This window comes from Salmo trutta, chromosome 37 (assembly GCF_901001165.1).
Source record: "Salmo trutta chromosome 37, fSalTru1.1, whole genome shotgun sequence".
NCBI lineage: Eukaryota > Metazoa > Chordata > Actinopteri > Salmoniformes > Salmonidae > Salmo > Salmo trutta.
In genome coordinates, this window is record NC_042993.1 from 6,935,384 (window position 1) to 6,957,579 (window position 22,196).

Consider the following 22,196-nt stretch of genomic DNA (forward strand, 5'->3'; position numbering starts at 1 on the left):
AACTCTACACTCATACAGGAATCACCTCCTAGTTAACTACTGGTGTTACTAACTCTACACTCATACAGGGACCACCTCCTAGTTAACTACTGGTGTTACTAACTCTACACTCATACAGGAACCACCTCCTAGTTAACTACTGGTGTTACTAACTCTACACTCATACAGGACAGACCTCCTAGTTAACTACTGGTGTTACTAACTCTACACTCATACAGGAACCACCTCCTAGTTAACTACTGGTGTTACTAACTCTACACTCATACAGGAACCACCTCCTAGTTAACTACTGGTGTTACTAACTCTACACTCATACAGGAACCACCTCCTACTTAACTACTGGTGTTACTAACTCTACACTCATACAGGACAGACCTCCTAGTTAACTACTGGTGTTACTAACTCTACACTCATACAGGACAGACCTCCTAGTTAACTACTGGTGTTACTAACTCTACACTCATACAGGACAGACCTCCTAGTTAACTACTGGTGTTACTAACTCTACACTCATACAGGAATCACCTCCTAGTTAACTACTGGTGTTACTAACTCTACACTCATACAGGAACCACCTCCTAGTTAACTACTGGTGTTACTAACTCTACACTCATACAGGACAGACCTCCTCGTTAACTACTGGTGTTACTAACTCTACACTCATACAGGACAGACCTCCTAGTTAACTACTAGTGTTACTAACTCTACACTCATACAGGAACCACCTCCTAGTTAACTACTGGTGTTACTAACTCTACACTCATACAGGAATCGCCTCCTAGTTAACTACTGGTGTTACTAACTCTACACTCATACAGGAACCACCTCCTAGTTAACTACTGGTGTTACTAACTCTACACTCATACAGGAATCAACTCCTAGTTAACTACTGGTGTTACTAACTCTACACTCATACAGGACAGACCTCCTAGTTAACTACTGGTGTCACTAACTCTACACTCATACAGGAATCACCTCCTAGTTAACAACTGTTGTTACTAACTCTACACTCATACAGGAACCACCTCCTAGTTAACTACTGGTGTTACTAACTCTACACTCATACAGGAACCACCTCCTAGTTAACTACTGGTGTTACTAACTCTACACTCATACAGGAACCACCTCCTAGTTAACTACTGGTGTTACTAACTCTACACTCATACAGGAACCACCTCCTAGTTAACTACTGGTGTTACTAACTCTACACTCATACAGGAACCACCTCCTAGTTAACTACTGGTGTTACTAACTCTACACTCATACAGGAACCACCTCCTAGTTAAGTACTGGTGTTACTAACTCTACACTCATACAGGAACCACCTCCTAGTTAACTACTGGTGTTACTAACTCTACACTTATACAGGAACCACCTCCTAGTTAACTACTGGTGTTATTAACTCTACACTCATACAGGAATCACCTCCTAGTTAACTACTGGTGTTACTAACTCTACACTCATACAGGAACCACCTCCTAGTTAACTACTGGTGTTACTAACTCTACACTCATACAGGACAGACCTCCTAGTTAACTACTGGTGTTACTAACTCTACACTCATACAGGACAGACCTCCTAGTTAACTACTGGTGTTACTAACTCTACACTCATACAGGACAGACCTCCTAGTTAACTACTGGTGTTACTAACTCTACACTCATACAGGAATCACCTCCTAGTTAACTACTGGTGTTACTAACTCTACACTCATACAGGAACCACCTCCTAGTTAACTACTGGTGTTACTAACTCTACACTCATACAGGACAGACCTCCTAGTTAACTAATGGTGTTACTAACTCTACACTCATACAGGAATCACCTCCTAGTTAACTACTGGTGTTACTAACTCTACACTCATACAGGAACCACCTCCTAGTTAACTACTGGTGTTACTAACTCTACACTCATACAGGACAGACCTCCTAGTTAACTACTGGTGTTACTAACTCTACACTCATACAGGAATCACCTCCTAGTTAACTACTGGTGTTACTAACTCTACACTCATACAGGAACCACCTCCTAGGTAACTACTGGTGTTACTAACTCTACACTCATACAGGAACCACCTCCTAGTTAACTACTGGTGTTACTAACTCTACACTCATACAGGAACTACCTCCTAGTTAACTACTGGTGTTACTAACTCTACACTCATACAGGAACCACCTCCTAGTTAACTACTGGTGTTACTAACTCTACACTCATACAGGAACCACCTCCTAGTTAACTACTGGTGTTACTAACTCTACACTCATACAGGAACCACCTCCTAGTTAACTACTGGTGTTACTAACTCTACACTCATACAGGAACCACCTCCTAGTTAACGACTGGTGTTACTAACTCTACACTCATACAGGAACCACCTCCTAGTTAACTACTGGTGTTACTAACTCTACACTCATACAGGAATCACCTCCTAGTTAACTACTGGTGTTACTAACTCTACACTCATACAGGAACCACCTCCTAGTTAACTACTGGTGTTACTAACTCTACACTCATACAGGACAGACCTCCTAGTTAACTACTGGTGTTACTAACTCTACACTCATACAGGACAGACCTCCTAGTTAACTACTGGTGTTACTAACTCTAAACTCATACAGGAATCACCTCCTAGTTAACTACTGGTGTTACTAACTCTACACTCATACAGGAATCACCTCCTAGTTAACTACTGGTGTTACTAACTCTACACTCATACAGGACAGACCTCCTAGTTAACTACTGGTTTTACTAACTCTACACTCATACAGGACAGACCTCCTAGTTAACTACTAGTGTTACTAACTCTACACTCATACAGGAACCACCTCCTAGTTAACAACTGGTGTTACTAACTCTACACTCATACAGGAACCACCTTCTAGTTAACTACTGGTGTTACTAACTCTACACTCATACAGGAATCACCTCCTAGTTAACTACTGGTGTTACTAACTCTACACTCATACAGGAACCACCTCCTAGTTAACTACTGGTGTTACTAACTCTACACTCATACAGGAACCACCTCCTAGTTAACTACTGGTGTTACTAACTCTACACTCATACAGGAACCACCTCCTAGTTAACTACTGGTGTTACTAACTCTACACTCATACAGGAATCACCTCCTAGTTAACTACTGGTGTTACTAACTCTACACTCATACAGGGACCACCTCCTAGTTAACTACTGGTGTTACTAACTCTACACTCATACAGGAACCACCTCCTAGTTAACTACTGGTGTTACTAACTCTACACTCATACAGGACAGACCTCCTAGTTAACTACTGGTGTTACTAACTCTACACTCATACAGGAACCACCTCCTAGTTAACTACTGGTGTTACTAACTCTACACTCATACAGGAACCACCTCCTAGTTAACTACTGGTGTTACTAACTCTACACTCATACAGGAACCACCTCCTACTTAACTACTGGTGTTACTAACTCTACACTCATACAGGACAGACCTCCTAGTTAACTACTGGTGTTACTAACTCTACACTCATACAGGACAGACCTCCTAGTTAACTACTGGTGTTACTAACTCTACACTCATACAGGACAGACCTCCTAGTTAACTACTGGTGTTACTAACTCTACACTCATACAGGAATCACCTCCTAGTTAACTACTGGTGTTACTAACTCTACACTCATACAGGAACCACCTCCTAGTTAACTACTGGTGTTACTAACTCTACACTCATACAGGACAGACCTCCTCGTTAACTACTGGTGTTACTAACTCTACACTCATACAGGACAGACCTCCTAGTTAACTACTAGTGTTACTAACTCTACACTCATACAGGAACCACCTCCTAGTTAACTACTGGTGTTACTAACTCTACACTCATACAGGAACCACCTCCTAGTTAACTACTGGTGTTACTAACTCTACACTCATACAGGAACCACCTCCTAGTTAACTACTGGTGTTACTAACTCTACACTCATACAGGAACCACCTCCTAGTTAACTACTGGTGTTACTAACTCTACACTCATACAGGAATCACCTCCTAGTAAACTACTGGTGTTACTAACTGTACACTCATACAGGGACCACCTCCTAGTTAACTACTGGTGTTACTAACTCTACACTCATACAGGAACCACCTCCTAGTTAACTACTGGTTTTACTAACTCTACACTCATACAGGACAGACCTCCTAGTTAACTACTGGTGTTACTAACTCTACACTCATACAGGAATCACCTCCTAGTTAACTACTGGTGTTACTAACTCTACACTCATACAGGAACCACCTCCTAGTTAACTACTGGTGTTACTAACTCTACACTCATACAGGAATCACCTCCTAGTTAACTACTGGTGTTACTAACTCTACACTCATACAGGAACCACCTCCTAGTTAACTACTGGTGTTACTAACTCTACACTCATACAGGAACCACCTCCTAGTTAACTACTGGTGTTACTAACTCTACACTCATACAGGACAGACCTCCTAGTTAACTACTGGTGTTACTAACTCTACACTCATACAGGAACCACCTCCTAGTTAACTACTGGTGTTACTAACTCTACACTCATACAGGAACCACCTCCTAGTTAACTACTGGTGTTACTAACTCTACACTCATACAGGAACCACCTCCTAGTTAACTACTGGTGTTACTAACTCTACACTCATACAGGAATCACCTCCTAGTTAACTACTGGTGTTACTAACTGTACACTCATACAGGAACCACCTCCTAGTTAACTACTGGTGTTACTAACTCTACACTCATACAGGAACCACCTCCTAGTTAACTACTGGTGTTACTAACTCTACACTCATACAGGACAGACCTCCTAGTTAACTACTGGTGTTACTAACTCTACACTCATACAGGAACCACCTCCTAGTTAACTACTGGTGTTACTAACTCTACACTCATACAGGAACCACCTCCTAGTTAACTACTGGTGTTACTAACTCTACACTCATACAGGAACCACCTCCTACTTAACTACTGGTGTTACTAACTCTACACTCATACAGGAATCACCTCCTAGTTAACTACTGGTGTTACTAACTCTACACTCATACAGGAACCACCTCCTAGTTAACTACTGGTGTTACTAACTCTACACTCATACAGGAACCACCTCCTAGTTAACTACTGGTGTTACTAACTCTACACTCATACAGGAATCACCTCCTAGTTAACTACTGGTGTTACTAACTCTACACTCATACAGGAACCACCTCCTAGTTAACTACTGGTGTTACTAACTCTACACTCATACAGGAACCACCTCCTAGTTAACTACTGGTGTTACTAACTCTACACTCATACAGGACAGACCTCCTATTTAACTACTGGTGTTACTAACTCTACACTCATACAGGAATCACCTCCTAGTTAACTACTGGTGTTACTAACTCTACACTCATACAGGAACCACCTCCTAGTTAACTACTGGTGTTACTAACTCTACACTCATACAGGACAGACCTCCTAGTTAACTACTGGTGTTACTAACTCTACACTCATACAGGAACCACCTCCTAGTTAACTTCTGGTGTTACTAACTCTACACTCATACAGGAACCACCTCCTAGTTAACTTCTGGTGTTACTAACTCTACACTCATACAGGACAGACCTCCTAGTTAACTAATGGTGTTACTAACTCTACACTCATACTGGAACCACCTCCTAGTTAACTACTGGTGTTACTAACTCTACACTCATACAGGAACCACCTCCTAGTTAACTACTGGTGTTACTAACTCTACAGTCATACAGGAACCACCTCCGAGTTAACTACTGGTGTTACTAACTCTACACTCATACAGGAACCACCTCCTAGTTAACTACTGGTGTTACTAACTCTACACTCATACAGGAATCACCTCCTAGTTAACTACTGGTGTTGCTAACTCTACACTCATACAGGACAGACCTCCTCGTTAACTACTGGTGTTACTAACTCTACACTCATACAGGAACCACCTCCTAGTTAACTACTGGTGTTACTAACTCTACACTCATACAGGACAGACCTCCTAGTTAACTACTGGTGTTACTAACTCTACACTCATACAGGAGAGACCTCCTAGTTAACTACTTGTGTTACTAACTCTACACTCATACAGGAACCACCTCCTAGTTAACTACTGGTGTTACTAACTCTACACTCATACAGGAACCACCTCCTAGTTAACTACTGGTGGTACTAACTCTACACTCATACAGGAATCACCTCCTAGTTAACTACTGGTGTTACTAACTCTACACTCATACAGGACAGACCTCCTAGTTAACTACTGGTGTTACTAACTCTACACTCATACAGGAACCACCTCCTAGTTAACTACTGGTGTTACTAACTCTACACTCATACAGGAATCACCTCCTAGTTATCTACTGGTGCTACTAACTCTACACTCCAACCACTGAGGCATTTGAAGACCCAAGGCCTCTGCTCTTACCTGTGAGAAGCACCGGCGATACTCATTCTCTGCTCCCGAACACCTGTAGTTCTGAGGGGGTAATCTCTGTCCCCTTGTCTCCCCCTCGGCCAGGGGGTGGGGGTGCTGCTGATGTTGCAGGGGGTAGATGTTGGGTTGGGGGGGTCCAGGGTGAGGGGATTGGAGCTGAGGGTTGAACTCATAGGGGGACTCTCTCTCTCTGTGCTGGGGGGAGGAGCGGTGGAGAGGGGGGGAGTAGGGGTGAGAGAGGGGGGGGGAGTAGGGGTGAGGCAGAGGGGGGAGGGGAGGAGGGGCGCGTCTATCAATGATTCTGTCATGGTTGGGATGGAAGGGAGAGGGCCTCTGTGAGTGAGGGAGTGTCGAGGACACTCTCTCTCTTTCTCTCCCTCTCTCCCTCCCTCGCTCTGCAGCAGCTTGTCTCTGTCTGTCCATCTGTCTGTGAGTATCCGTGTCCCTCTGTCCATTCCTTTCTGGTTTAGCTATGGTTGTCGTTATTAATGCCTTAGCGACAGGTGACTCCGTACTCTCCCCTTCTGTCTTCCTTTCCTCCTCTCTCCTCTCATGCTCCCTCTCTCCCCTGTTCCCTTTGTGGTTTTTGTCTCCCTCCTTGTCCTTCTCTCCCCTCCTCTTCTCTTCTCCTTCTCCAGGTCTGTCCATTTGGTCAATGATAACAACAGTTCCTTCCTGTCCCTCGGTCTCTAGTACCAGGGTTGGTATGGTAGCATTGCCGTGCTCAGTGTGGCGGGCCTGCCGGTTTTGCCGGTGTAATGGCAGAGAGAAGGGAACCCTGCCGTAACCAAACTGACCTGGACGGATAGAAGAGGACCTGGGGGGGGGGTTAGACAGGGAAATATTACACATGATGACAGAACTCTTATCTGCTCTTAAAATGATTGACATTCTCCACAACTGGAGCCAACAGCTTACAGCCTACAGTGAGAGTTAGAGGCAGAGCACACGAGAGTGAGAGCCCTAAGGAGTCTCTCTGTATCAAGGTTATAATACTGAGCAGAACTAGTGATCTAATGGCACAGCAACTCACACTCCCATGACTCACATCAACCGACTGACTCAACTCATACTACTAACGCCTTAACAACAACGTCTTAACATTTACATGACGTCTAAAACAACATTTACGCAACATCTACAGGAAACAGTTTCCTTGCCAACACGATCATCCAATCATACTCACCTACTAGCAGGCAGAGCCCCCCTATTGGGCAACACTGACCTTCTGCTCCCACTTCCTCCCGCCCTCCCTGTTCCAGGATTGGCTGGCCGGCGGGCGGCCTGTGCTGGTTGGCTGTAGCTGGATGGGGGGGCAGGAAATGAGGGGGAGCGGTAAACAGAACCTGGCTCCTGATTGGGTGATGAGAATTCCGGGCGATAGAGGGGAGACGTGGGATTGGAGGACTGCGCTGGCACAGCTCCTGCCCCTCCTCCTATAGGAGTGTCCCGATAGAGAGACAGTCCTGGGTTCTGATTGGATGATGGGAGTGAGGGGGGATAGAAGGGGGCTGGCTGTCTCTCTGTCCGTCCCCCACCTCCTCCCCCGTACTGGGATGGCTGGTTGCTAGAGTAATGAGGGGGGTAGAAGGGGCGGATTGCGGAGATGACAGAGCCATGGTTGGGACCCCCAGCCCTCCCTGGGAGGAACGATGAACCCCCCCAGTTTGGAGGAGAGTGGGAGAGGGGAGGAGTTAGGGGACGGGGAGGGGCTTCACACTTTCTGGTTCTCTGTGACACGCCCACTCCACAGCTCTGAGAACATCCTGACCACTCCTCCCAGGCAGACCACACCCCCCCTGGACTATTGTCCACCTGCCGAGATCTTCTGCCCGTCGCCTGGAACACGAACACACACAAGAACACATCAGACATATGTTAAACCAGCCAGGTCACCTGTGATACAAGTCAGTACTAGACGTCCATCCATGTCGGAGGATGTCGGGAGATGCTGTGGGAACCAGCCACTAGGGGCAACAGTGAGTGCTGTTACATTCAAGGGTGTTGCTAGGGTGTTGTGGACGGGGATGGTGGATGGGCGTCTGCCTCTGATGCAAAAGGTTGCATGTTGAAATCCAGTGATAGAAAGTTGTTTTTGAAGTTGTTGTTTTAAGCCTATCCCAAACCTTAACCCTTACCTTAACCATTCAGAGTTCATGCCTAACCTTAAGATTTCTGAGTTAATTCCTAAACTTAACCCTAACCTTAAAAATGCAGAGTTAATGCCTAAAGAGGCACAAAATTGGTTAGAGGAAAAACAAAAATAATTGGAGGTACTTATTAAAGAAGGATCAAGTGTAATGTTTTACAAGAATAAAGCGAATTAGATGCTAAATTGTGAAAAATGCACAAGTGTTTTCTTGAATCCTTATCATATAAATGCTACCAAAAAGAATTTACAGAAACTCGTTACAAATTATGGAGTCATCCATGATTCACCAAATTATATTTTGAAAAGCTAAATATTTTAAGCATAATGTTTTCTTTTCAGTCTCCTCCATTTCTACTGAATGATGTTAACTGTAAAGATTTCTTTCCTAATAATAATAATAATAATAATGTAAAATTAACACATTTACAGACCTGTGTGAAGGCCAACTTACAGAAGAGGAACTTTTTGAGGCAATTAAATCTTTTCAGTCTGGAAAAACACCAGGGCTTGATGGTATACCAGTAGCGGTATATCAGACCTTTTTTGATGTACTCAAACATCCATTATTACCATGTTTTAATTACTCCTATACAAATGGTAGACTTTCAGGTACTCAACAAGAAGGTCTGATTTCATTACTACTAAAACAGGACCCTGGTGGTAAGTATAAAGATCCAGTCCATTTAAAAAACTGGAATGTATATATAAATGCCTGGATTACTTTATATTCTGTGAATCTCTTATACAATGGGTTAAAAGTTATGTACAGCAACCCCAGATGTAAAATAGTAAATAATGGTTACTTCTCAGAGAGTATTGAGGTTTTAAGAGGAGTAAAACAAGGCTGTCCGTTGTCTCCATATCTGTTTATTATGTGCATTGAAATGCTAGCTATTAAAATTAGATCCAACATGAACATCAAGGAGTTAGAAATCCAGGGGATAAAAACAAGTGTCAATGTATGCCGATGACTCAAGTTTTTTCTTAAGTCTGCAATCTGGATCCCTGCACAGTTTCAATGAAGATCTTGATCATTTTTCTAGCCTCTCTGGACTAAAACTTAATTATGGCAAGTGTACCATATTACATATTGGATCGTTAATAGACACAGTGTTTACACTACCTTGTAGTTTACCAATAAAATGGGTGGATGGTGAATTAGACATACTTCCTATTCACAACTCAAAAAATATAAATGAACTTACCACAATCAATTTCAATAAAAAGTTTGCAAAAATACATAAGATTCTGCAACCATGGAGAGGTAAACACTTGTCTATTTATGGAAAAATCACATTGATTAACTATTTGGTCCTCTTTGGTCCTTGGTCCTACTTACTAATGGCGCTGCCTACTCCAGACGAGTCATTTTTTAAATCATATGAGCAAAAAATATACAATTTTATTTGGAATGCTAAGCCAGACAAATGAAATGTCCTTATTTATATAATGAATATGAGTTTGGGGGGCTAAAATTATTAAATATTAAAGCTTTAAACCTCTCACTAAAAGCTTTACTCATACATAAGTTATATTAAAACCAAAAATGGTTCTCCAGTAGATTATTAAGAAAGGTTCATCCTTTGTTCAAAAATTGCCTTTTTGCCTTTATACAGATTACAACTTCTAATTTCCAAGAAGTTGTAATTTTCTGTAATTGAAAATGACATTTTGTTTAAAGTATCGCCCAGCATTTATTCTGGTATTGCCCCTATGTAGCTTGTTTCTGGTCACAGGTTCTGGAATGATGAAGAAAATCACAACATTCATTTAAAATGAACCTTACAAATAGCAGTTTTTGGTGATTTTATATAAATAAATAACATAATAATACTCGTAGGAAAGGCTTTCATCTTTAGCTCACAGTCTGTGGATACTATAGAATTAGAAAGATTCAAAATGTATGTAAAACATCACAGCACAATTGAAAAATATATGGCACATGGAAATGAAACGAGGGTGATAGGTGGGATGGGCTGAGAGTGGCTGAGGGGTGGGATTAAATATATTTTTGTTTGGTAATGTATTATTGTTATATGATTGCTTTATATAAAAGTACCATGTATGTAAAATGTGTATGTAAAATGTATGTATACGTAGCAGAAAAGCTGTAAAAAACTATATATATGTGTGTCTTCCTAAGAGGGGGGTTGGACCGATGGGTTAATAAAACATTTCAACAAATTTTAAAAAATGCCTAAACTTATCCTTAAACACTTTGAAATTTGACGTTTGGAACATCTTTGAAGTTTGACGTTTGAGAAACATGGATGAACGTCTAATTCTGACGTGAGACTGTGAGAGCTTGTTGGCTAAACATGTAGTAAACATGTAACAAACATATTCAACTGTTTCCTAGACAGGCCTCTCTAGTTCTGTTGGCCCCTGCCTGAGCAAATCTGCCTTCAATTGGTGTCAAAGTTTCAGTGCCAGAATCCCTGGATGTTGTTCAGCGGACTAGGAAATAGAAGACGTCTAAGCAAAGGTCACTTATGCTGGCAGTAGCTTTAAAGCAGTTTTATGAACTGAGGAATAAAATCATCAACGGTGTGGAATATGGATGGATGGCCTTGTGGAAGTGCTGTGGCACAGCCAGCTCTGGCCTGGCATGCTGAACCCAGTGTGCTGTGTGTGCATGTGTAACAGGCAAGGCTTGGATGTGTTCCTCTGTGGATCTGTTTAAAGGTTTCTCATTTCATAACTCAGAGCTCTGTGTGTGTGTGTGTGTGTGTGTGTGTGTGTGTGTGTGTGTGTGTGTGTGTGTGTGTGTGTGTGTGTGTGTGTGTGTGTGTGTGTGTGTGTGTTCGTGCCTGGTTGGCAGAACACCTAGAGAGAGACCTGAACAAAAGTTTCCATTCAGCAAAAACCAAAACATGAGTCTGTGCACCACCACCCTGAGAGAAAGAGCGTACATGCCTGTATGTGTATGTAATAGTAGGTGTATGGACATAGAATGCCCCTGTGTGTGTGTGTGTGTGTGTGTGTTCTATTTCTGAGCATGTCCAGGGCTACAATAGGTCAAATAACAGCCACACCTGTCTCTGTCTCTGTGTCAGGGGACCACTCCGCCACCAGGGGACTTGGGTAATGAGTGACATCACAAAAACACAGCTGCCACAGAGCCGAGACCATTACTGACTCACGACCACTGACCCGGCACCAGAACTGACCGCTGGTGCTCACACAGTGAGATGGTGCACCACTCACTACAGGCTTTCATGGGCTAATCCACCAGGACCCTAAACTACGATTACAGACACTAACCGCCTCGAATCCCCATCACTATGGTAAAACCATTACTCACCTTTCTCTTCTCAGCCTTGGTCAGAGAGGATGTGACTGCCACAAAACCCCACAGCACATACATCCTGCGAGAGGGAAAAGAGAGAGAGAGAGGAGATAAAACGATGAGGGGGATAGAGAGAGGAAGAGTGAAGAGGGGTTTAGTAAACAGAACCAGATATGATGAGTTTCCTTACAGAGGATGTATTATGGGGATGCAGTGTATAGCCTCATATCCTAAAACTATCAAAACGCCTCAGTAGCTTCATAAACGATATCATTTAATAGTCAACGCATACTTGTCTTTCCCTAACAGTCCAGAGCCTGTCTAGTAGCTGTTTAATAAGCGTTCTATCATGAGTAAAAGCACCGTGCGTAATGTGTTTTCTTTCATTATAGGACATACTGTAAAACTAACTATCAGCAGTTCAGTTGACATTCTTTCGAATGTTCCAGACCTTGCTATGTTAGAGGTGCACACCATGCGACGTTTTTTCCCGGCGCCGCGTGTGAATTCAGGAGTAACTGTTTCTTTGACCTGGCGGTTCAGCGGCATACATCTCAATCAATCTGACCGCGCCGAGAAGGTGCAAACAAACTAATGCGTCCAAACATCAGCCGTGTTTTTCCTCCCACCTGTCCACACCCTGTGGTTTTTAAACACACAAGCCCACATCCAGACGCAATCACTCGCAATCCCAAATCATCATGTACATTTGTTTTAATAGTTTGAGACTTGGAGAGAGGGGCCTCCGGCTTTGGTTATGGTTTATGTTGGCCACATGATTATAGGTTCCTTTAAAGTGCTTTTATATAGCTACACACTCAGGACGCGGATGCATGAGCACTGGGCTAAAGTAGATCATTTGAGATACACCAACACAATTATTGTGTGAACTGTGAAGCCACACCACAATCCCATAACATCACCGCAATCACACATCCGCAGGCCACATGTGACCGCTGTGACTGGTGCAGTTTCTCCAATGTGTACCGCCGCCGTCTCCCCTCCGACTGAAACCCTCCCCACAGTCCCCAGGCCCACACTAGACTAAACAATTATCCCAAAACCACAGACAAAGGTCCCGCACAGCCTGACACAACAGACCCGCTCAGCCTGAACTAACGACCCCCTACCCGCGTCCACGTTTCTCTTTACAGTGGCACATTGTAGAATAAAAACGGAAAGAGAGAGAGCGAGAGATGGGGGACAGGGAGGGAGAGTGGGAACTGTTACAAAATCTGCCCAGACATAGTGAGTTTTAACCTCAACCCCAGCCCGAGGGAAAATTCCTTCTACATATCGTGCCCATGCAACGCAACACATGCGCGTGTACGCTTCACCTATATGCTATAGCACACACAGGATCTTTATTCACAACAGTTGACTTTTCAACAGTTTTAAATGCGTATAGATAACATATACTTACTGTACACTACTACACTTACTGTAGGCTACATCGCCACTGAAATAACATTTGGTTAGAAACCTTCCGCCCACATGAAAGCGTGGAGCAGGTTATCGGTCAGTAGAGTCCCCCCAATTTACCTGCACAGAAACCTGAGACGCATTCTCATGGTGGCCTCGCCCTGAAGTATTACCCCTCCGGTAACGACTTTCTGACCACCGTATATGTGTTTTTGTTGATTCCCGGGGTGAGTTATTATCCGTTCCTTTCCGTGATAGTCAGAACAACCGCTGTGTCTTCTGTGTGGTTGTGAGATAGAGTTCCTTCGCGTGCTCTCTCTCTCGGTCCCCCTCGTTCTGTCACACTCACTCCTCCCTGGATTCGGATCGGGGAAGGGTTTCAGAGTTTTTTTCTCTCGTTCACCCGACAGCTTTTTTTGTCCTTGTTTTAAACTGGTGTGACGTCTGGCAGCCGGGGGGCCTGAAGGGGAGAAAAAGAGCACAAGGCCATACAAAATGGACAGATTACACAACTCTCTCACTCTCTCTGTGTCTCTCTCCCTTCCATATCACACACGCACACACCAAACTGCGGGCACCACTGACTAATCTATAATTGAGTAACTGAGAGCCGCTTTCTGAGTTGCACAACAACCCTCTATAAGAATGTTCTATTGTACAGACTTGTTCTGATCACTAATAATCATCAACTCATTGTTGACAACTGCCCAAGGAGCTCAGAGTTGGCAGCGCTGACAGTAGCACCCCGTGGCGCGCACGCAACCCCCTTATTGTTTTAGAGCCAATAAATTAAATAAAAACAATTACAAGACTATTGTTTTACAACATCGACTATGAAACGTAGGTCTATTGGAACTAGGGGGGCTGAATCCTTCCACAGAACTGTATCAATCATGCAAATATCTTATGAGAATAGTCGACAGACCATACAGACAAACCCACATAGTTTATTGTTATTAACTTCTGAAATGTCCGTCTTTGTGGATGTTTTAGTTCTGATGTGTTTGTTATTGGCATGCATCGGTCCCAACCCGTTTTTATAACCGGTTTAATCAGGAATAGAAGCGACAAGGTACAGCGTGCGAGCGTTCCCGAGGGAAGCCATTGACCGCTGCGCGTTCCAAATCTGGAGGGGCGATAATACAAGTGGACCCAAAGCGCAGCGCGCGTGGTACCACATCACTAGCGGTTCTGGGGGGGAGGTGATTATGAACATGGTCTTTTGCCTGCTAATGCCTGCAATGCAGTGAAGAAAACGATATGACAACAATAACGTCTAATGTAACTGGCCCCTCTAACAGTACAACTGGCCCCAGCTTGGCCCCCCCAGTTGAAATGGTCTAGAACTGCCACTGTACCACATCAGAGAGAGTGGCGGGGGAGCGGTTGAGGAGCAGAGGGGTGGCGATGATTTTCGGGTCAAAAGCATAACTGGAACTGGCGCGGCAGTAAGTTTAGTGACATTATTTGTTGTCTGCAAACACCGATAAGATTACGAGTTAAACACTAGAGGGGAAGAGGGAAGGGGGGGAGGGAGGGAGGGAGGGAGATGTGTGTATGGGTATGTATGATCTAACACAGAGCTACTGGTCTCAGAGGACAGTGTGCTTTTCTTGGCCAGCAGAAACACAACATGACTACAGTACAGAGATGGTGATGGAGATTAGCTACATCAAACACTGCTCTAAGCCAATCTAAAGCCTGGACCACATTATACAACTGGCTTATGATTACATCTGTCACACTAACATTCTGTTGTATGAAATGATGAGGGTAAACACAGGATGTAGCCTATACTGTAACTAACTACACTGTATTAGAGAGTGGGTGAAAGACCTGCTGTCGTATTGATACTCAACAGAACTGATCCATTATCAAAGCCTAACAACAGATTGGGTGTGTGTGTGGTCACCATGGTAATCTCGCCAGTGCTGTGTGCCCTTCTCCATCGCTCTCCCTTTCTTTCTTGTTCTCGCTCTCTCTCTTAACCCTCCTGACCCTTTCTCCACACCCTTTTCTATATTCCTCTTGATTATTCTCTCCATCCCTCTTCCTGTATCTCAGAGGCAGTAACCAGAGTGTGGGACCTATTGGACACGCACAGCCAACCACACAGCCCTGATTAGCAAGCAATCACCATATCACACAAGAGGGTGTGTGTGTGTGTGTGTATGTGTGTGTCTGTGTGTGTGGTATATAACTGTAGATCTGTTATTTGTCTCGGGTGGCTGTAGTGAGTAATAGCACTGTGGTCCGGGGCAGTTCCACCCCAGGGGAACAATAACCCCCCACCCTAACTACCCTCTAACTACCTCTGCACCCCTTTGCTATCTCACACACCAACCCACACACATGGACACTACACACCTCGGGCATTCTTACTCTGGCCACATACCCTTGACCCTTTCATTGCCAGAGTGCTACCACAAGGCAATGCGGCAGCGTAGCCTAGTGGTTAGAGTGGTGGACTTCTAACCGCAATGTTGCAAGTTCAAATCCCTGAGCTGACAAGGTAAAAATCTGTTGTTCTACCCCTGAACAAGGCAGTTAACCCACTGTTCCTAGGCTGTCATTGAAAATAAGCATTTGTTCTAAACAGACTTGCTGAGTAAAATAAATAAGAAAATAATGAGTCTCTATTCCTTTGGAACTTTTGTGAGTGTTATGTTTACTGTACATTTTTTACTGTTTATTTCACTTTTGTTTATTATCTATTTCACTTGCTTTGGCAATGTAAACATGTTTCCCAAGTCAATAAAGCCCTTTGAATTGAATTGAGAGAGAGAGAGAGAGAGAGAGAGAGAGAGAGAGAGAGAGAGAGAGAGAGAGAGAGAGAGAGAGAGAGAGAGAGAGAGAGAGAGAGAGAGAGAGAGAGAGAGAGAGAGAGAGAGAGACTCAGGGTCTAGACAGGCAGCCATATCAACAGGCATGGAGAGTCTTATATAAACCTTTACCCAGGGGAAGGCTGACCTAATACTATACTACACTCACACAGAGAGAAGGGGCAATGAATTAGAGAGAGAAAGGGGCCCAACATTAGAGGGCGAGAGGGTGGAGGCAGAAAGGGGTAAAAGAGGGGGAGACAGTGACAAAGAGGGGGTAGAGAAAGAATGAATGACAGAGCTAGAGAGAGAGAGCCTTCAAAAGGAAGATCAAATTTGACATACCATTAGGATCTACTTGAATCAGTTAGTGAACCCATTGCCCTTTATGGTTGTGAGGTCTGGGGTCCGCTCACCAACTAAGATTTCACAAAATGGGAAAAACACCAATTTGAGACTCTGCATGTAGAATTCTGCAAAAGCATCCTCAGTGTACCACATAAAACACCAAATAATGCATGCAGAGCAGAATTAGGCCAATACCTGCTAATTATCAAAATCCAGAAAAGAGCTGTTAAAATTCTACAACCATCTAAAAGGAAGCCATTACCAAACCTTCCATAACAAAGTCATCACCAACAGAGAGATAAACCTGGCGAAGAGTCCCCTAAGCAAGCTGGTCCTGGGCTCTGTTCACAAACACAAACAGACCCCACAGTGCCCCAGGACAGCAACACAATTAGACCAAACCAAATCACGAGAAAACAAAAAGATAATTCTTTCCAATGTGTCATGTGATTAACAAAAAAACTGAGCAAACTAGAATGCTATTTGGTCCTAAACAGAGAGTACACAGTGGCAGAATACCTGACCACTGTGACACCCAAACTTAGGGAAAGCTTTGACTATGTACAGACTCAGTGAACATAGCCTTGCTATTGAGAATGGTCGCCATAGCCTGTCTTCTCTTGAGAGCCAGGTTTGCCTATGTGCACACTGCCCACAAAATGAGGTGGAAACAGAGCTGCACTTCATAACCTCCTGCCAAATGTATGACCATATTAGAGACACACATTTCCCTCAGATTACACAGACCCACAAAGAATTTGAAAACAAATCCAATTTTGATAAATTCCCATATCTATTGGGTGAAATACCACAGTGTGCCATCACAGCAGAAAGATTTGTGACCTGTTGAAACAAGAAAAGGTCAACCAGTGAAGAATTTGGCCTGGTGGCGAGCAGTCGCACTTCGCTTCGCTCCACAGGTAATATTACACTTCATTACATTACAACGGTTTGGTTTGTTTGATCTGAGCAATTTTTCTTAGCTATCAAAGATAATTGTGTAGTTTAGAGTAATTAGAGTAATTATCGAGGCTAGCTATTTTTTCGTCCTCCTAACGTAGTCAACACTGCTAGCTAGCTAGTCAACACTGCTAGCTAGCCAACCTCTACCGACTAGCAGCACTGTAGAAACTATTACATTACAACGGAACGACTTGATTAGTGTAGTGTTAGTGTTAGTTAGCTAGCTACATAGTTGTCTTTGCTGTCTTTGTATCTAAGATAATTGTGTAGTTTAGAGTAATTATCGAGGTTAGCTAGCCAGCCGCGACGCGACGCCTTGTCCAGACTCCAGACTTAGTCAACACACCTAGTCATCAAACCCACTGCTAGCTAGTGGGTTTGCTAGCTAGCCAACCGTTACCGACTAGCAGCGCTGTAGATACTAATACATTACAACGGAACGATTTGACTAGTGCAGTGTTAGCTAGCTAGCTACATAGTTGTCTTTGTCATAGCTTGATAATTGTGTAGTTTAGTAATTATCGAGGTTAGCTAGCCAGCTATTTCCGTCCCCCGCGACGCCATTGTTCCATACCTAGCCAACTATTACCGACGAGCAGCATTGTAGAAACTAAATACATTACAAAGGAAAGTCTTGATTAGTGTTATGTTAGCTAGCTACAAAGTTGCTTTTGTATCATGACAAGGTGTAGTACTGAAACTATCGAGGTTACCTAGCCAGCTACACGTTCAAACAAAGTCAACAACGCAGCCACTGCTAGCTAGCCTACTCCACCAGCCAGCAGTACTGTATCATTTTCGTCATTTTAGTCAATAAGATTTTCGCAATGTAAGCTTAACTTTCTGAACATTCGAGACGTGTAGTCCACTTGTCATTCCAATCTCCTTTGCATTAGCGTAGCCTCTTCTGTAGCTTGTCAACTATGTGTCTGTCTATCCCTGTTCTCTCCCCTCTGCACAGGCCATACAAACGCTTCACACCGCGTGGCCACTGCCACTCTAACCTGGTGGTCCCAGCGCGCACGACCCACGTGGAGTTCCAGGTCTCCGGCAGCCTCTGGAACTGCCGGTCTGTGGCCAACAAGGCTGAGTTCATCTCAGCCTATGCTACCCTCCAGTCCCTAGACTTCCTGGCGCTGACGGAAACATGGATTACCACAGAAAACACTGCTACTCCTACTGCTCTCTCCTCCTCTGCCCACGTGTTCTCGCATACCCCTAGAGCATCAAGCCAGCGGGGTGGTGGCACTGGAATCCTCATCTCTCCCAAGTGGACATTCTCTCTTTCTCCCCTGACCCATCTGTCTATCTCCTCATTTGAATTCCATGCTGTCACAGTTACCAGCCCTTTCAAGCTTAACATCCTTATCATTTATCGCCCTCCAGGTTCCCTTGGAGAGTTCATCAATGAGCTTGACGCCTTGATAAGTTCCTTTCCTGAGGATGGCTCACCTCTCACAGTTCTGGGTGACTTTAACCTCCCCACGTCTACCTTTGACTCATTCCTCTCTGCCTCCTTCTTTCCACTCCTCTCCTCTTTTGACCTCACCCTCTCACCTTCCCCCCCTACTCACAAGGCAGGCAATACGCTTGACCTCATCTTTACTAGATGCTGTTCTTCCACTAATCTCATTGCAACTCCCCTCCAAGTCTCCGACCACTACCTTGTATCCTTTTCCCTCTCACTCTCATCCAACACTTCTCACTCTGCCCCTACTCGGATGGTATTGCGCCGTCCCAACCTTCGCTCTCTCTCTCCCGCTACTCTCTCCTCTTCCATCCTATCATCTCTTCCCTCTGCTCAAACCTTCTCCAACCTATCTCCTGATTCTGCCTCCTCAACCCTCCTCTCCTCCCTTTCTGCATCCTTTGATTTTCTCTGTCCCCTATCCTCCAGGCCGGCTCGGTCCTCCCCTCCTGCTCCGTGGCTCGACGACTCACTGCGAGCTCACAGAACAGGGCTCCGGGCAGCCGAGCGGAAATGGAGGAAAACTCGCCTCCCTGCGGACCTGGCATCCTTTCACTCCCTCCTCTCTACATTTTCCTCTTCTGTCTCTGCTGCTAAAGCCACTTTCTACCACTCTAAATTCCAAGCATCTGCCTCTAACCCTAGGAAGCTCTTTGCTACCTTCTCCTCCCTCCTGAATCCTCCTCCCCCTCCCCCCCTCCTCCCTCTCTGCGGATGACTTCGTCAACCATTTTGAAAAGAAGGGCGATGACATCCGATCCTCGTTTGCTAAGTCAAACGACACCGCTGGTCCTGCTCACACTGCCCTACCCTGTGCTTTGACCTCTTTCTCCCCTCTCTCTCCAGATGAAATCTCGCGTCTTGTGACAGCCGGCCGCCCAACAACCTGCCCACTTGACCCTATCCCCTCCTCTCTTCTCCAGACCATTTCCGGAGACCTTCTCCCCTACCTCACCTCGCTCATCAACTCATCCTTGACCACTGGCTACGTCCCTTCCGTCTTCAAGAGAGCGAGAGTTGCACCCCTTCTGAAAAAACCTACACTAGATCCCTCCGATGTCAACAACTACAGACCAGTATCCCTTCTTTCTTTTCTCTCCAAAACTCTTGAACGTGCCGTCCTTGGCCAGCTCTCCTGCTATCTCTCTCAGAATGACCTTCTTGATCCTAATCAGTCAGGTTTCAAGACTGGGCATTCAACTGAGACTGCTCTTCTCTGTGTCACGGAGGCTCTCCGCACTGCTAAAGCTAACTCTCTCTCCTCTGCACCCTTCTAGACCTATCTGCTGCCTTTGATACTGTGAACCATCAGATCCTCCTCTCCACCCTCTCCGAGCTGGGCATCTCCGGCGCGGCCCACGCTTGGATTGCGTCCTACCTGACAGGTCACTCCTACCAGGTGGCGTGGCGAGAATCTGTCTCCGCACCACGTGCTCTCACCACTGGTGTCCCCCAGGGCTCTGTTCTAGGCCCTCCCCTATTCTCACTATACACCAAGTCACTTGGCTCTGTCATATCCTCACATGGTCTCTCCTATCATTGCTATGCAGACGACACACAATTAATCTTCTCCTTTCCCCCTTCTGATAACCAGGTGGTGAATCGCATCTCTGCATGTCTGGCAGACATATCAGTGTGGATGACGGATCACCACCTCAAGCTGAACCTCGGCAAGACGGAGCTGCTCTTCCTCCCGGGGAAGGACTGCCCGTTCCATGATCTCGCCATCACGGTTGACAACTCCCTTGTGTCCTCCTCCCAGAGTGCTAAGAACCTTGGCGTGACCCTGGACAACACCCTGTCGTTCTCCACTAACATCATGGCGGTGACCCGATCCTGTAGGTTCATGCTCTACAACATTCGCAGAGTACGACCCTGCCTCACACAGAAAGCGGCGCAGGTCCTAGTCCAGGCACTTGTCATCTCCCGTCTGGATTACTGCAACTCGCTGTTGGCTGGGCTCCCTGCCTGTGCCATTAAACCCCTACAACTCATCCAGAACGCCGCAGCCCGTCTGGTGTTCAACCTTCCCAAGTTCTCTCACGTCACCCCGCTCCTCCGCTCTCTCCACTGGCTTCCAGTTGAAGCTCGCATCCGCTACAAGTCCATGGTGCTTGCCTACGGAGCTGTGAGGGGAAAGGCACCTCCGTACCTTCAGGCTCTGATCAGGCCCTACACCCAAACAAGGGCACTGCGTTCATCCACCTCTGGCCTGCTAGCCTCCCTACCTCTGAGGAAGCACAGTTCCCGCTCAGCCCAGTCAAAACTGTTCGCTGCTCTGGCACCCCAATGGTGGAACAAGCTTCCTCACGACGCCAGAACAGCGGAGTCAATCACCACCTTCCGGAGACACCTGAAACCCCACCTCTTTAAGGAATACCTGGGATAGGATAAAGTAATCCTTCTAACACCCCCCCCCTAAAAGATTTAGATGCACTATTGTAAAGTGGTTGTTCCACTGGATATCATAAGGTGAATGCACCAATTTGTAAGTCGCTCTGGATAAGAGCGTCTGCTAAATGACTTAAATGTAAATGTAAATAAACACCATTGTAAATACAACCCATATTTATTTATTTTCCCTTTTGTACTTTAACTATTTGCACATTGTTACAACACTGTATATAGACATAATATGATATTTGAAATGTCTTTATCCTTTTGGAATATTTACTGTTCACTTTTGATTGTTAATTTCACTTTTGTTTATCCAGTTCACTTGATATTCACTTGAAATGTAAACATATGTTTCCCATGCCAATAAAGCCCCTTGAATTGAATTGAGAGAAAGAGCGAGAGAGACTTCTGTAAGTGTAATGTTTACTGTTCATTTTTATTGTTTATTTCACTGTGTATATTATCTACTTCACTTGCTTTGGCAATGTTATGTTTCCCATGTCAATAAAGCCCCTTGACTTGAATTGAATTGAAAGAGCTGGAAAGGGAAGGAGGGAGGAGGGAGGAATTTGTCTGGGTCAGATGGAGTCAATATTTGTTCCATTCCAGAGGTATCTTATAGATGGACCGATCAAAGAGGAGGACTGTGTATTCTTAACAGAGTGGGAAAAGAGGAAAGGAAAGAATAGCTGAGTCTGAACAGAAGGAGAGGGAGGGAGGGTGGGTAGTTGGACAGGAAGTGAGGTGGCCAATAGAATGGGTGGTCTTTTGGCAGGTGAGAAAAGGCTAGGAGGGGAGGTAGTGTCTATCACAGGAAGTTGGTGGCATCTTAATTGGGGAGGACGGACTCGTGTTAAATGGCTGGAGCGGAA

At 44.8% G+C, this 22,196-nt stretch overlaps 1 protein-coding gene across 2 annotated transcripts; it reads right to left on the minus strand.

Annotated features, from left to right (window-relative positions):
- Positions 1–6,282: 6,282 nt before the first annotated feature.
- LOC115176851 (ADAMTS-like protein 4) lies at positions 6,283–13,927 on the minus strand. Of its 2 annotated transcripts, none has more exons than XM_029737191.1 (4): positions 13,447–13,927; positions 11,920–11,983; positions 7,689–8,302; positions 6,283–7,280 (listed from the first exon to the last, which is right to left on the minus strand). In XM_029737191.1, the coding sequence occupies exons 1-4, from the start codon at positions 13,473–13,475 to the stop codon at positions 6,383–6,385; spliced, it is 1,605 nt and encodes a 534-aa protein (XP_029593051.1). In that variant the 5' UTR covers positions 13,476–13,927; the 3' UTR covers positions 6,283–6,382. The 2 variants fall into 2 exon arrangements, with proteins under 2 accessions (XP_029593051.1, XP_029593050.1); XM_029737190.1 differs by having other exon boundaries at positions 7,650–8,302.
- Between the last annotated feature and the right edge of the window lie 8,269 nt (positions 13,928–22,196).